Source organism: Dendrobium catenatum, unplaced genomic scaffold (assembly GCF_001605985.2).
Source record: "Dendrobium catenatum unplaced genomic scaffold, ASM160598v2 fragScaff_scaffold_1022, whole genome shotgun sequence".
Taxonomy (NCBI): Eukaryota; Viridiplantae; Streptophyta; class Magnoliopsida; order Asparagales; family Orchidaceae; genus Dendrobium; species Dendrobium catenatum.
In genome coordinates, this window is record NW_021319484.1 from 1525812 (window position 1) to 1540870 (window position 15059).

The window sequence follows — 15059 nt, forward strand, 5'->3', positions numbered from 1 at the left end:
CTGTTTTTACCCTCACTTGAGGGAGTAGGCCTATGTAATCCAAGGGGACACTATTATCATTTGTCTTATTATTGTATTTTGGCTATTTATAGCCCCTTTCTCTTATTTTGAGGGGATGGTTGATTATAAAGAAGAATAATGTTGAACTCTTGTTCTTAAGAGCTTTGAGAGCTCTTATGATAGTTGAAGTCCCTAGGTGAGGGAAACGTACTACCCACCAGCTGTAGGAGGCGTCTGGTTCGTGGTTTGAAGTCTTTAGGTGAGAGCAAAGTATTACCCATCAGCCACATAAAGTGTCCGGGCTCGTGGTTTATCGTCTCCGCCACTTCCCCTCCTTCCTAGCCGCCGACCTCCCCTCCTCCCCTCTCCCTCCCTTGTCCGAAATTCCCCACCTTAGCCCTAGGCTGAACCCCATTCCCCCTTCTCTCTCTTGGCCGAATCCCCACACCCAAAACCATCCCTCTCCTCCTCCCAACTGCCGGTTCAAAACTCCTCTTCCTAGCCGCCAGCCCAAACCCTAAAACCCTTCCCCTCCTCTAAGCCGCCGGCTCTTTTGCCTCCAAATTTCAAATCCCCAAATTGATGCTTTCCATTAATAAAACATTTTAAATTAGGAATAATTTTTAAATTCAGATTCCAATCTATTGGAATTTAAATTTTCTTTCCTAAAATATGATGAGTTATATTAAGAAAGTCCCTCCAATCAAGGCCTTTTAAATTTGAATTTAAATTGGAGAGATAATTTGTATTAAATTCTCTTTTCTAATTTAAATTGACTTAGATTAGAAACTCAATTAAATCCCCACATCTCCTCCAATCTTCTTTAATGCATGTGGGCCCCTCCTCTTACCCTCTTGGCCACCCTCTTTATCTCTCATCTAATTAGGAGGCCTATTAAAGCCCCCCAAAATTAAGCCATCAATTCCCCAATTACCTCCACCCTTTTGCCTGAATTAATTTAAATTTTTTTGAATTTGCTTCCCTCCCAATTCAAAATCAAAGTTTACTAATTAGATTTTTAATTCTTTAAAATCTGAAATTATTTTCCTAAAATAGTTGGGTTAAGTTAGGAAAGGCCCCACCATTCAAATTAATTTAAAATTTGAAAAGGTGATACTCTAAATCTCATTTCCTAATTTAAATTTCCAAATTTAACAAACCCTCTTAATCACTAAATTAAATCCTCATCAAGGGGCCGACTGATGCAGGACTAAGTATGCTTTTAGATGAATGCAATAAGAACTTGCACGATTTTAATAAGAGCAAATAACAATTAAGACTATTTGGTACTAAACGATGATAGAAAATGTAAGAGGGGTAGCTAAGCTTGCTAAGCACTTGAACCATCAAAACAATTTAGAATTTCAACAACATACGAATTAAGTAGTTATTCAACAAAAATTCCTACGTTAACAATGAGAGTAGAAACATAGAAAGTAAACTCAATTCCTACGATTACTAAACGGAGGCAGAGGAAACCTTGCAATTAAATCACCACCTACAAGGCTAGCGGATTAGGAGAATAAATGAATAGGGGAAGAAGTTCAACCTTGTCGAGATCCAGAAACAATTTGCTACTGAACGTTGACAAGTTGTTATTCGATGGCTTCGGAAAGAGTGAAGATGATGTGGTCCACGTATTCTTCAACGGAGTTGTTGGTTTCCGGGTTGAAGTCGAAGAAGGTGGAGTGGAGAATGTTGACGTTTCCTTGCTCGTAGTAAGCGAATTCGGAATCAAGTTCAGGATCGATCATTCATTGATTTCGTAGGGTTGAGGTGTGGGCGACGATCGTTGTTGCTTCCCTGAAGACTCCACTAGAGAGAAAGAAGTTCCTCTAAAGAGTTGAAGTGGAGAAGAAGGAAGGGATGGCTGGCCAAGGGTTGGGGCATGGGAGAAGAAGTTTGGTTCAGATTTTGTGTAGGGCATTTAATTCAAATACCTCCTTAATTAGTCCCATTGATTGAAAGGAATTAATGAAGGGGAAGAGAGAGAGGGGTGGCGGGCAAGAGAGAGGGATAGGGGTTTAATTTAATTCTAATAGGAGAGACTATCTTTTGGAAAGAAATTAAATAGGTGGGGCATGGGGATTTCGGCCAAGAGAGAGGGAGAGGAGGCTTGAATTATTTCCAAGAGGGAAGATAGACTTAAGGAAATAATTCCATAGGAAGCCCATGATGGGGACGGCGGCAATAGGGTGGAGATTGGGGGAATTAAGGAGGCATTTAATGCTTTCTTAAATTAATAAATTAAATTTGGAATGAAAGATTTCATCCCAATTTAATTCAAAATTCAAATAGGCTATGAATTGGAAAGTTTCCTAAAATAGGATTTATAATTTAGGTAACTATTTCAAATTCAAATAGATTTGAATTTGCTCATTAATAGAGTTACCTAAAATATGAAAGCTAAATTAGGAAAGGCTTGATGGCAAGTGGAGATGGAGGGAAACCAAGGGGAGGGGCCGGCTGTATGGAGGCTTGGCCGTGGATGGTGGTGGTGGGGTTGGGCCTAGCCGACGGGTGGGGTGGAGGACTAGGGTGGCCGGCGGCTAAAACTGATTTTCTGCACAACCTGTACCGATCGTCCCGGACGATCCAACTTCGTCCCGGACGAACCTGGAGCAAAAACTGATATTACATCCTAGGCCGATGGCTAATGGAAGAAGTAAAAAGGGGAAAAGAAGAAAGATAAGAAAGAACCACAAACCCGGACACTTCCAAGGTCGGTGGGTTATCTGATTCCCTCTCCAAGGGACGTCACTCCAATATCTCTCAAGCTCTGACAAGAACTCAAAACACGGGGAAAATTTTATCATTCAATCATTAAACATAAAAAAAGAACATAAGAGCTATATATAGTATCATACAAAGGACTCAAAAGTAAAAGACGACGATGCCCTCTCTTTTTTAATTGGAGAAGATTCAAATTTAAACTTTTCTCTCCTCTCCAAATATTAAAATCTGAATTTAAATTTCAGATTTTGAATTGCCCAACCATGACTTGGTTGGTTCTACCTCATTATCACTCATGTTCTCGCAATAATCTCAATGAAACTGAACTGATTGCAAGATACATGAGGGGTTCAAAAGAATCATTCCAAGATAAGCTTGAAATGAATGCAGTTTCGTCTTTATTCCAAGCTGTGAATTTTGCTTACTAGGCAGAATTCAAGCAAAACTGAGCTCTTAAATCGGGGTTTGCTTTAAGCAAATCCTCTTGTTTTTACTGTTGAGTATGAAGACCTTGGGGGGGATGATGGAGAAGCTATGCCCTGTATGATGGAAATGGTTTTGTTGGCACCCAGACAACCGACAACTAGTACTTTTTCGAACAAGATGCACCAAAAAAATTGGGTATTTAACTTGTGGTTGATTGCAGATGCATTGAAAACATCATTACACTTCAAGACCGCCAAACATCCACATCCATACAAGATTAAATGGGTTTGTAAGAGAATTGAAGTTATGGTAATTGATTTGTGTAAGTTTTCTTTTTTCTATTAGAAAAAAATTTGTTTGTGAAGCTTTTTGTGTCGTTTTAGACATACATGTTTCTCCCATCATTTTGGGATCACCTTGACAGTATGATATGGGTGCAAGGTATGATTGCTATGCAAACATATATGTCTTAGAGTAAAATAACAAGAAGATTTTATTATTACTGATTGCGCATTCTCCAAGTTTACTCCATTGGAGAAAGGTAGGTTTACCACTATTTCTTGTTCTCAGTTGTTAACTAAATATAGAGAGGGGTGCAGAACGTATGTCCTGATATTAGTTGAAGTAGGTAGCCAATAACAACAATAATTCTTCACCAAAGTGTACCAGACCTGCTACGGCAATTTAAAAACCTCACTAGGGGCGGATCCAGGTTATTTTTTTAGGGTGGGCAGAAAAAAATTTTTTTGGTAGGGGATGGACAAAGATGAATAGGATTGATAAAATTGGGGCAAAAAAATTTTTTGAGAAATACCCAAAATACTCAAAATATACCAAAAAAATACCCTCTAAAATTTTAAATTTTTTTTTTTGAGGGTGGGCATTTGCCCCCCCTCACTACCATGGGGATCCGCCCATGAACCTCACCCCTAAGAACTTTTGGAACAGCTACCTCCCATGCAAGCAATACAACATAAAAAAGATTTAGTTTTAGGTTCTTATTTGCCGAATTTATCAGATTACAAGATGGGAGCATGAGATTCTTCAAGAAATTATTGATGATCTTTTGAAGAAGCAACTCTATATACATAGTTTGAGTCATTGCGATATGACATCATTACTTATGCTAAAAGGAGAAGAAAAAAAGGTGTATGTGTATCGATAACCATGCAATCAACAAAATCATAAATGAATATCGCTTTGCTATGCTTCAACTAGAAGACCTATTGGAGAAGCTTCACGGGTTCTCTACATTCTCGAAACTTGACTTCCACAGTGGGTGTTATCAAATACGCATATAATTAGGTGATAAATAGAATTTATCTTTTAAAATATAGGACTATTTGGGTGGAGAGTCATGCCATGCATGTTAGGGCGATTCACCATGCACGCTCGTCTGATTGATGAATGGGGGTACTCGAACTATTCTTTGATGAATTAACTGCTTCTTACTTTGATGATATTTTAATTTATAATTCATCATTAGAATACCACTTGCATCATCTAAAAGAAATATTCATAACCTTACGGAAACAACATCTTTATCTCAATCTGGCCAAATGCGAGTTGACTATAAACATTGTGTATCTTTTGGTGTTTATTGTGAGTGACTGATGCATTGAGGCTGACCTGAGCAATGTTGCTACTATCTAGTTCTGGCTGACTGATGTAGAACAAGGGGGGGGGTAATATAATAATAAAGATATAATATTTCATCTTAGATTTCCCTTAATGGATTTGAATTTGAAATTCAAACAATAAAAGAAGGGAGGGAAGAGAGGAGTTAATTATCTTCTTAATTGGAGCCTTTAATTAGGAAGGAAATCATTAGGATAGAGGGGAGGGGGGCAGCCAAAGGAGGAGGGAGGAAAGATGTCCACATTCGATGTATGTGGACCATAGCATTAAATGTGATGGGGTAATTAAATTTGAAATTAATTGTTGGGGTGGGGGTATGGGGAGTAGAAACGAAAACTTGTAGTGGAGAGGAGATTGGAGCCGGCGGTAGAGAGAAGGGGAAGGTGGTGGCCGAGAATCGGAATAAGGGGAGAAAAGAGAGAGGGAAGGAGATAGGGAAAGAAGATAAACCGTGAGCCCGGACACATCCTGCAGCTGACGGGTGATGCGATGCCCTCACTTAGAGACTTCAACCATGGGCCCGGACACATCCTGCGGTTGGTGGATATTTCATTGCCCTCATATAGGGACTTCCACTCTCCTAAAAACTCCTATAGCTCTCAAGAACAAAGTGTAGAAATAATATTTTTTATTAATCCATTTATCGATTTAATACAAGTGCAAGGACCTCTATATATATGCCTTAAAAGAAACTAAAAGACGACTTTGCCCGTTGGGCTTACATAAGACAAGACCCTTAAGGGTAAAATGAAAAAATGCATAATTAATAAAAAATACAATTAATAAACTAAGATAAAATGGAGGGATCTAAGCTGTCGATCTTCGTCTCTTCCTTTGATTAATGCCCACGTCGGATGTCCGCATCACTGACACCCACAACCCTTACAATGGCTCATAGCTTCTAGGAACTCACGAATTTTTACTAGTGTTTATCAAATGGTTTTGTGTGATCATAACACTAATTATGGACTTTCTAAAAAATATTTACATGGGAAATGGAATTGCAATCAAGCTTCAAGTCCATAGAGATGTGATGTAGGCAAAGGGGGGGGGTCAGATCAAACCCAAAAAAATTTGGTTTTGACTTCCCTCGAGCTTACTAGCTCAATAAATTTTGAGTTGAAATTTAGCTCATTATGAGCCGGTTTTTAGTTCATTTATTGAACTAAAGGTTAGCTCATTATTAGCTAGGTTTTAGTTCATTTATTGTCTTATTTATATAGCTTTTTATTTATAGTTTTATCTTTTAAAATTCTGATTTTGTCCCTTGGGATTCCAAAATGGCTTTTAGATTTCCTATGTTGGCTGTTTTCTGTGCTTAACTCCTTGGCTTCCTCGGTTGGCTGCTGAGTGGCCTTTCCCGTGCTTTGGTGCCTCGGTTCTGTGTGGGACTCTTGGGTTTTCGCGGCTACATCTTCGGGTCCCTGGCTGGGCTGTTTCCCGTGGCTGTTTTGGGGGCTTTTCCGTGGCTTTGATGCTTTGTTTCATGGAGTTGACTGTTGGCTTTTCATCTCCCTCATTTAATATAGAATGTGTAAGGTTTTTGGGGCTGTTTGTATTCCCCTCTCATGTCTATAAATATGAGATGTTTTGGAATGTTTTAGAGAATGAAAAAAGAGAATTTTTGATAAAGAAATATGCGGATTTTCTTGGAAGAGCTCGAGAGCTTCTTCTTCTTCTTCTATCTCTCGGGGAGACTTGCGAGTTCTTTCCACCCTTCTTCTCGGCTTCTAATCTCTTTCGTCTCTCCGCAAGTATCCACTTCATTGTATCCTTCGTCTCTTGGAAAGCAGGTTTAGGTCTTTTTTATTTGCGTCGTTTGTAAGAGTTGTAAGGTGCCTTGTTTGAGTCTCTTGAGTCAAAAGTTTGTAAGTGTCTTTTAATATGAAATGTAAGAGTTTGTTCTTCTCTTTACTTAGTTCCTGAGTCTCTCTCTTGTTATTTTTGAGGTGATCAAGAATTTTCTTGGGGTCCCTCTCTCCAGAGATTTTTGCTCGCATCATTTTTGGTATCAGAGCAAGTTAGGAAGTCCTATATTTTTTTTAAGTTGGTTTGTCAAGTCAAGTCTTGTCGTGTAAGTCTTGTTGAGAGAGTTTTGTGAGTCGTATAAGTCTTGTAAGTCTTTGTGAGTCTAAGTTTTTAGGTTGAGTCTTTGAGTCAAGTTTATTGTTGAGTCTTTCTTTTAAAAAATGAAAAAAGACTAAAAGATTGAAGAAAGCAAGACAAATGAAATTGAAGACCCTTTGGATAGATGGATTCCATCAGAATAATCAAATCCTCTGCTGTATGAACTGTACAAACTTCAATCATGGATGCACTTGTGTACAGAAAGGTACATGAAGAAGATGCAACGTTTACAAGATCAATTTCTGAAAGAATGAGAAGAGATCCTGAAGAAATATGAAGAAAAGATTAAAGAAGTTCCGTGCGGGCCTCTTAGGTTTCCACGGCTGCCTCTTTGGGTCCCTAGCTGGGCTGTTTCCAATGGCTGTTTGGGGGCTTTTCCGTGGCTTTGATGCTTTGTTTCCTGGAGTTGACTGTTGGCTTTTCATCTCCCTCATTTAATATAGAATGTGTAAGGTTTTTGGGGTGTTTGTATTCCCCTCTCATGTCTATAAATATGAGATGTTTTGGAATGTTTTAGAGAATGAAAAAAGAGAATTTTTGATAAAGAAATATGCGGATTTTCTTGGAAGAGCTCGAGAGCTTCTTCTTCTTCTTCTATCTCTCGGGGAGACTTGCGAGTTCTTTCCACCCTTCTTCTCGGCTTCTAATCTCTTTCGTCTCTCCGCAAGTATCCACTTCATTGTATCCTTCGTCTCTTGGAAAGCAGGTTTAGGTCTTTTTTATTTGTGTCGTTTGTAAGAGTTGTAAGGTGTCTTGTTTGAGTCGCTTGAGTCAAAAGTTTGTAAGTGTCTTTTAATATGAAATGTAAGAGTTTGTTCTTCTCTTTACTTAGTTTCTAAGTCTATCTCTTGTTATTTTTGAGGTGATCAAGAATTTTCTTGGGGTCCCTCTCCCCAGAGATTTTTGCTCTCATCAAGATGTGTCTTTGTTTAGCTCTTGTGTTAGGTTTGCTAAATTTTGAAAGGCATTTCCAGAACTCGCCATTAATTTTGAAAATATGCTCCAAGAAGTCAATGCTAACTTATTGAAAGTAATATATAAAGATGAAGGTGATTGTCATCCAATCGAAAGGTGTTTAAGGTGACTTAGTTATGATCTTCTTACGAAAGTAGCAATTTCCTGTGGGAACATATTCAAACTCAAGCCACACAAATTGGGGCCCTTAGATTGCTATGCACATTAACAACAATGCATATAGCATCAAATTGCCACCTTATTTAAATATTTTTTCCACCTTCAATGTTGTGTATTTATATGCCTATCACACCCATCTTATTTCTATATTTTAGACATGTTCTTTATGCATGATTTGAATGAGGTTGCATGGAAGTAAGGGTTTACTTTTGTATCATCATCATTATTATTATTTATATTTTTTTATCATTATATTTTCATTATATTAAAACAGTTATTTTTGTTATTTTCATGATGATATACACATATTTGAATTAGTTTGCAGGAAATGCATTTTCGACAATCTAGCTGATGAGGATGCTGATTGCTGTCCTATATGTAACATTGATTTGGGCTGCGTTCCATTAGAGAAGCTAAGGTGAGTTTCCAATAGTGTTTTCCATTTTGTCATTTTTCACCATTGGGCTATTGTTGGTCAATCTACTATTGTTATAGAAAGAATACATACATTGCTTGTGCCAAAGAGGTTTGTTTGTAGATCACTTTCCATATTTATTTATTTTTTGAGAAACTTGTATCTAGTTCTTCTAGATTTATGCTGTGCTGCCATATTTTATCTTTTAAGTTTTAACGACCCTTCTTGTTAAATGAGGCCTGTCAATTTTGTTAAGAGGATACATTAGCATGTTTTAAGTGTGATATCTTCCACTAACAGCTTATTACAAATGTTCCGACAGTGACAAACTTGTTTATTGCACTGTTTGTTTATAATGTGATAGGTTGGTTCATCCAGAACCGACCTTTGATAGGTCGGTTCATTCTGAATCGACCCATTCGGCCCCACCTGGGCCGGCAATGGTCTACAAGAGGCGGTTCAAACCTCCTCCCTTGGGTTGCCACCTAGCATAAGGGCCCACACCCTATTTGAATTAATTTTAAAAATAGTATTTTAGGCAAGGGGAGGGGCGTTTATGGTTAGGGCTGAGGGCTATAAATAGGTATGAAGGGGAAGGGTTAGGGTATGCTTTGGTTATTATTTTCTTGTAGTCACTTTGGCGTCTTGGGCTCTAGACTCTTGTCTAGAGACTTGGGAGAGACGATCCTCGTCTCAAATAGGGGATCAATTGTATCTTTCTTTGTGTTTGATTTGAATTTGATTCTATAATCAAAGTTACTGTTTTTGTGGAATTTCTTCATCGTTCTTGTATTATTTTCACTGTATTCACCAATTATTGATAGGGTTGCTTGCAAACTCAAGTATTTCCCGTTATGGTTGCTTGCGAACTAAAGTATTTTCTATCAAATTGGTATCAGAGCCTCGTCTTGGGACCATCGGCGGCTGAAATTCTGTAATTTCAGTGGTTTTTTCGCATCCGGAAGAAGATCTCTTGTGATTCTTGGGAAGAAAGATGGCTAGGAAGAATGTTGAAGTCTTGGTAGGCGAAATCAGATAACTAAAATCAGATTTGAAGGAAAAGTTTTATGATTTCCAAATTAGATTACATCCAATAATGAAAAGATAGAAGAGAAGTTCGCCTTGGAAGAGATGTTGAAGAAAAATACTAGAAGTGAAGACCAATCCGACGACATCAGAAGCAAGGGAAACCACTGACGGCAGTGGGAGAGGAGGGAATCCGAACCGCTTAGGGGGAGGGAAAATCCGGAAGTGGAGATCCTTGAGGGAGAGGATGTCATGCCACCTCTATAACCCCTTTCTAGGGAGGAGATAAGTATGGGCTACGAAAGGAGGGGTGCTGATTTTGTGGGGAGAAGGGGAGATTTCCTCTACCGAGGTGCTGATTTTGAAAGAAGAAGAGGGAAAGTTGATGAAGGGTTTGGTTATGATCGTCAGAGGGAAGATCTTGACAACTGGGGAGCATTTCCATCTTGTGGAATGGGAGGTTATGGAGGACTCAAAGGCCACTGGAGTGACCCGAAGGTGAGGAAGCTGAAGATGCCCATCTTTGAGGGCGAGGATGGTCATGGCTGGATCTATAAGGTGGAACGATATTTCATAGTCAACGGATTAACGGAGGAAGAAAAGCTAATGGCGGCCGGATTGTGTTAGGAGGGGAAGGCATTAGCATGGTACAAATGGTTAGACATGAGGCAACCCATTCGAAGCTGGAGTGAGTTCAATGAATGCTTACTAGAACGTTTCTGAACAGGAAGGGAAGGAGACTTCTATGAGCAATTTTTTGCCTTGACACAGGAGAGGACGGTGACAAAATATCGTGACAAGTTTGAGTACCTGACCAACATATTAGACCAGCTCTCTGAGACAATATTAGAGGGAAACTTTATGAAGGGGCTGAAATACGAGATACGGGCAGTTAGGGTGATGAGGCTAGGGACCTAGGGGAGGCCATGGAGCTAGTCCAGTTGGTGGAGGATCGAGGCAGCTAGAGAAAGGGACTAGAGGGAGCAGTTCACAGGGGTCGTACAAAATGACCACCACCTTCTTAGCTCCCATGGAGGCAGCACCATGGAGTCCAAAGGAAGTGCCTAAGTAGAGAGCTGGAGGAGGGAGAAATGGGGGAAATTTCAAAAGGATGACTGAGAAGGCGGTACAGGAAACGAGGGCAAAGGGGTTATGTTTTAGATGCGACGAGAAGTACATGCCGGGGCATAGGTGTAAGGATCGAGCTCTTCAGGTTATCACCGTCTGTGATGATGAGGAAGCTGAAGAGGGAGGTGGAAGCGGGCTAGAGATGAAGGAAGAGGAGAAATTGCATCTGGATGTGGCAAAAGTCTCCCTAAACTCAATAGTGGGATTCACCCTGAATTACACTATGAAGGTAAATGGAGAGATAGCCGAGAGGGAGGTGGTAGTGTTGATAAATAGTGGGGCAACCCACAATTTCATCTCCACCCAGATGGTAGATCTACTTGGGGTGAATTTAGTGGATATATGGGACTATGGGGTGATGATGGACATGGGAAATGTGAAAATGGGAAGAGGAGTTTGTAGGGTAATGGTGTTGACCATTTAGAGGATACATATGAAGGAGGACTTTCTTTCCTTGGAATTGGGAAGCACCGATGTTATTCTGGGAATGAAGTGATTACAGACCTTGGGAGAGACCAAGGTCAATTGGGGGACTTTGAGAATGAAACTGGTGGTTGAAGGGAAGCAAGTGATGATTCAGTGTGATGCATGGCTATCTAAAATTGGAGTATCTCTCAAGTCCCTGATCAGAACCATAGAGGAGGTGGGAGGAGGATATTTGGTGGAGTTGCATCGCTTGGAGGGTGTAAGATTGGAAGAGTAGCATGACATTCCCTCTTCAGTACAACCACTCATACAACGTTACAACGAGGCCTTTCAACCTCCCAAAGGCCTACCACTATAGAGGAAATTGGAGCATGCCATTACTTTAAAGGATGGGGTGTCGCCGATCAGTGTTCGTCCCTACCGCTACCCTCAGCTTCAGAAGGATGAAATTGAGAAGCTGATTCGGGAGATGCTGGAGGTCGGGATCATCAGGCCTAGCGTCAGCCCTTTCTCTAGTCCAGTCCTACTGGTCAAGATGAAGGATGAGAGCTGGCGGTTATGTGTAGACTACAGTGCTTTGAATAAGGGGACAGTGCTAGACAAGTTCCCTATTTCAGTAATTGATGAGCTCGTAGATGAATTGTGCGGGGCAGTCATATTTTCCAAGCTGAATTTGAAATCTGGGTACCATCATATCAGGATGAGGGAGGCAGACGTTTCAAAGGCAACTTTCAGAACACATGAAGGTGGTGATGCCGTTTGGGCTTACTAACACCCTCGTTACTTTCCAGTCCTTGATGAACAGAATGTTCAAGCAATACCTCAGGAAGTTTGTTATGGTGTTCTTTGATGACATCCTAGTGTACAACAAAACTGAGGAGGAGCGTCTGGAGCACTTGAGGATGATTCTGGAAGTTTTACAAGAAAATCAACGAAGAGCCAACCTAAAGAGGTGCAGTTTCGCCCAGTCCAGTGTGGAGTACTTGGAACATGTAGCGTCTAAGGAGGGAGCGGGGGCCGACCAAACAAAAATTGAGGCAATGCAGAGATGGCCTATGCCTAGGAACCTAAGAGAGTTGAGAGGGTTCTTATGACTAACAGGGTACTATAGGAGATTTACGAGGAGGTATAGTACCATAGCTTGGCCCTTTACCAAGCAACTGAAGAAGGATAATTTTGTATGGGGAGAGGCAGTAACTCAGGCATTTGAGAAATTAAAGAAAGACATGACTACAGTTCTAGTTTTAGGTCTTCCGAACTTCGGCCAGGTCTTTATAGTAGAGACGGATGAGTCAGGATATGGGTTGAAGGCAGTGCTGATGCAAAATCACCGACCTATAGCATATTTCAGTCAAGTGCTATCAACCAAAGCTAGACTGAAGTCGGTATATGAGAGGGAGTTGATGGCCATTATTTTGGCTGTTTAGAAGTGTTGCCCTTACCTATTGAGGAGGCATTTCATAGTCCGGACGGATCAGAGGAGTTTGAAGTACCTGTTGGAGCAAAGAATGGTTACTGAGGAGCATCAAAGGTGGTTGTCCAAGTTACTAGGCTATGATTTTGAAATCCAGTACAGGCCGTGCTTGAAAAATAAAGCGGCAGATGCCTTATCCATATGTTTTGGAGAGCTTCAGGAGTTGACTGTTTCAGTACCACTGATGATAGACTGGGGGCTATCAAGGAAGAGAGTATGCAGAATGAGGAGTTGAAGAAGATCAGAGAAGATTTGATGAAAGGTGAGAATAGCCACACAGGGTACTCTCTTGAAGGAGGAAGACTCTTGCATAAAGGGAGGTTTGTGATGCCACCAAACTCCATATACATTCCCCACTTATTGCAGGAGTTCCACGACAGTGCAGTTGGAGGACATTCAGGGGTCCAGAAGACCTATAGAAGGTTGGCATCTGAGCTTTACTGGAAGGGGATGTACAAAGATGTTGAAGAGATGATGACGAAGTGTGAAGTGTGCCAGAGAAATAAATATATGGCAATGGGTCCATGAGGACTACTACAACCCTTGACACTTCCAAACAGGATATGGGAGGAAGTGTCCATGGATTTTATAGATGGTCTACCAAGATCATAATGATTCATAGTCATTATGGTAGTGGTAGACAGACTCAGCAAGTACTCACACTTCATTCCTTTACGACACCCTTACACCGCAACAACAGTGGCAATAACTTTCATCAGGGAGATAGTCAGATTACATGGAGTACCAGAGACAATAGTATCAGATACATACAAGATATTCCTCAACCATTTATGGAGGGAGTTGTTTAGGTTACAGGGAACAATTCTAAAGAGGAGTACTACCTACCACCCACAAACAGATGACCAAATATAAGTGGTTAATAGGAGCTTGGAGACCTATCTGAGGTGCTTCGTGTCAGAGAAACCTAAGTTATGGGCCAAATGGATGTCATAGGCAGAATATTGGTACAACACCTCTAATCATTCTGCTTCTCAGATAACCCCCTTCAGGGTGTTGTATGGAAGGAATCCTCCTTGGTGCACTTTGGGAGTAGCAACACTCCCGTGTCTTTAGTAGAGGAATACTTGGAGGAAAGGGACAAAGTGTTAGAAGAACTGAAGAAACACCTTTTGAGAACTCAACAAATTATGAAACATCAAGTTGATGGACATAGGAAGGACGTCCAGTTCGAAGTTGGGGAGAAGGTTTTCTTAAAACTCCAACCCTATAGGGCATAAGACAATGGCCAACAAAAGCAATAAGAAGCTCGCTCCAAGGTACTTTGGACCTTATGAAGTATTGGAGAAAATTGGGGTGGTAGCATATCAGCTGAATCTACCACCAACAACAACTATACACCCAATTTTTGATGTATCTCAGCTAAAAAGAGCTATTGGAGATTGTTCAGCCGGATTCGAGTTACCAGTCACTTTAACAGAAGATTTAGAAGTGATTTTGGAACCCTGTAAATTACAAGGGGTGCACCAGGGAGAGGGAGGGATAAAGGAAGTATTAATCAAGTGGAAGGATCTTCCAGATTATGAGGCAAACTGGGAACCTTATGAGCTGGTAAAGCATTAGTTTCCTTCCTTCCACCTTGAGGATAAGGTGGTTCTTTGGGAGGACGGTAATGATAGGTCGGTTCATCCAGAACCGACCCAGTCGGCCCCACCTGGGCCGACAATGGTCTATAGGAGGCGGTTCAAACCGCCTCCTTGGGTTGTTGCTTAGCATCAGGGCCCACACCCTATTTGAATTAATTTAAAAACAGTATTTTAGGCAAGGGGAGGGGCGTTTATGGCTAGGGTTGAGGGTTATAAATAGGTATGAAGGGGAAGGGTTAGGGTATGCGTTGGTTATTATTTTCTTGTAGTCACTTTGGCGTCTTGGGCTCTAGACTCTTGTCTAAAGATTGGGAAGAGACGATCCTCCTCACGAATAGGGGATCAATTGTATCTTTCTTTGTGTTTGGTTTGAATTTGATTCTATAATCAAAGCTACTATTTTTGTGGGATTTCTTCATCGTTCTTTTATTATTTTTACTGTTTTCACCAATTATTGATAGGGTTGCTTGTGAACTCAAGTATTTCCTATCATAATGATTTCCAGATTTATGAATATTCATCTTTCCAAGGAATGCCTCGACATAACCCTGTTGCAGCATATCATAACAATTTGATCGCTTTGTTTATATTTTTGTTTTCTAAAGGTTATTGTTTAAAATTTTAAGTTGGTCAAACATCGTTCATGTCTTACAAAGGATTTTTTGTTTCCAATATTGTGGGCTCCAAAAATTTGGCCCCGGCCTCCCCGCCGCGCGATTTCTTTTTTATTTTTTGGAGCGAGGGGAGTTTTAACGGAATATGTTCCGGGGTAAATTTTGGAAGGCAGATGGGTTTGTAGATAAGACACTACCCAGAGATTTCGCCCTCATTTTGCGAGGACTTTATGATCTGAGTTCTGGTTTCCTATAGGCGCAAGCTCCTATAGTTAATTACCCCTCCCGATAACGAGAGAGAACTTTCGATTAAG

The 15059-nt window shown here is 40.5% G+C and overlaps 1 protein-coding gene across 4 annotated transcripts in view; it reads left to right on the plus strand.

Moving 5' to 3' along the window:
• LOC110099420 (E3 ubiquitin protein ligase DRIP2-like) overlaps positions 1-15059 on the plus strand; it is a 49988-nt gene that overhangs the window by 1519 nt on the left and 33410 nt on the right. For 3 of the 4 annotated variants that reach the window (XM_020826557.2, XM_028697931.1, XM_028697932.1), the window contains exon 2: positions 8377-8476. In XM_020826557.2, the coding sequence (XP_020682216.1) occupies positions 8377-8476 (100 nt within the window). The remainder of the gene's footprint in view (positions 1-8376; positions 8477-15059) is intronic. The other variant, XM_020826561.2, reaches the window with a different exon arrangement.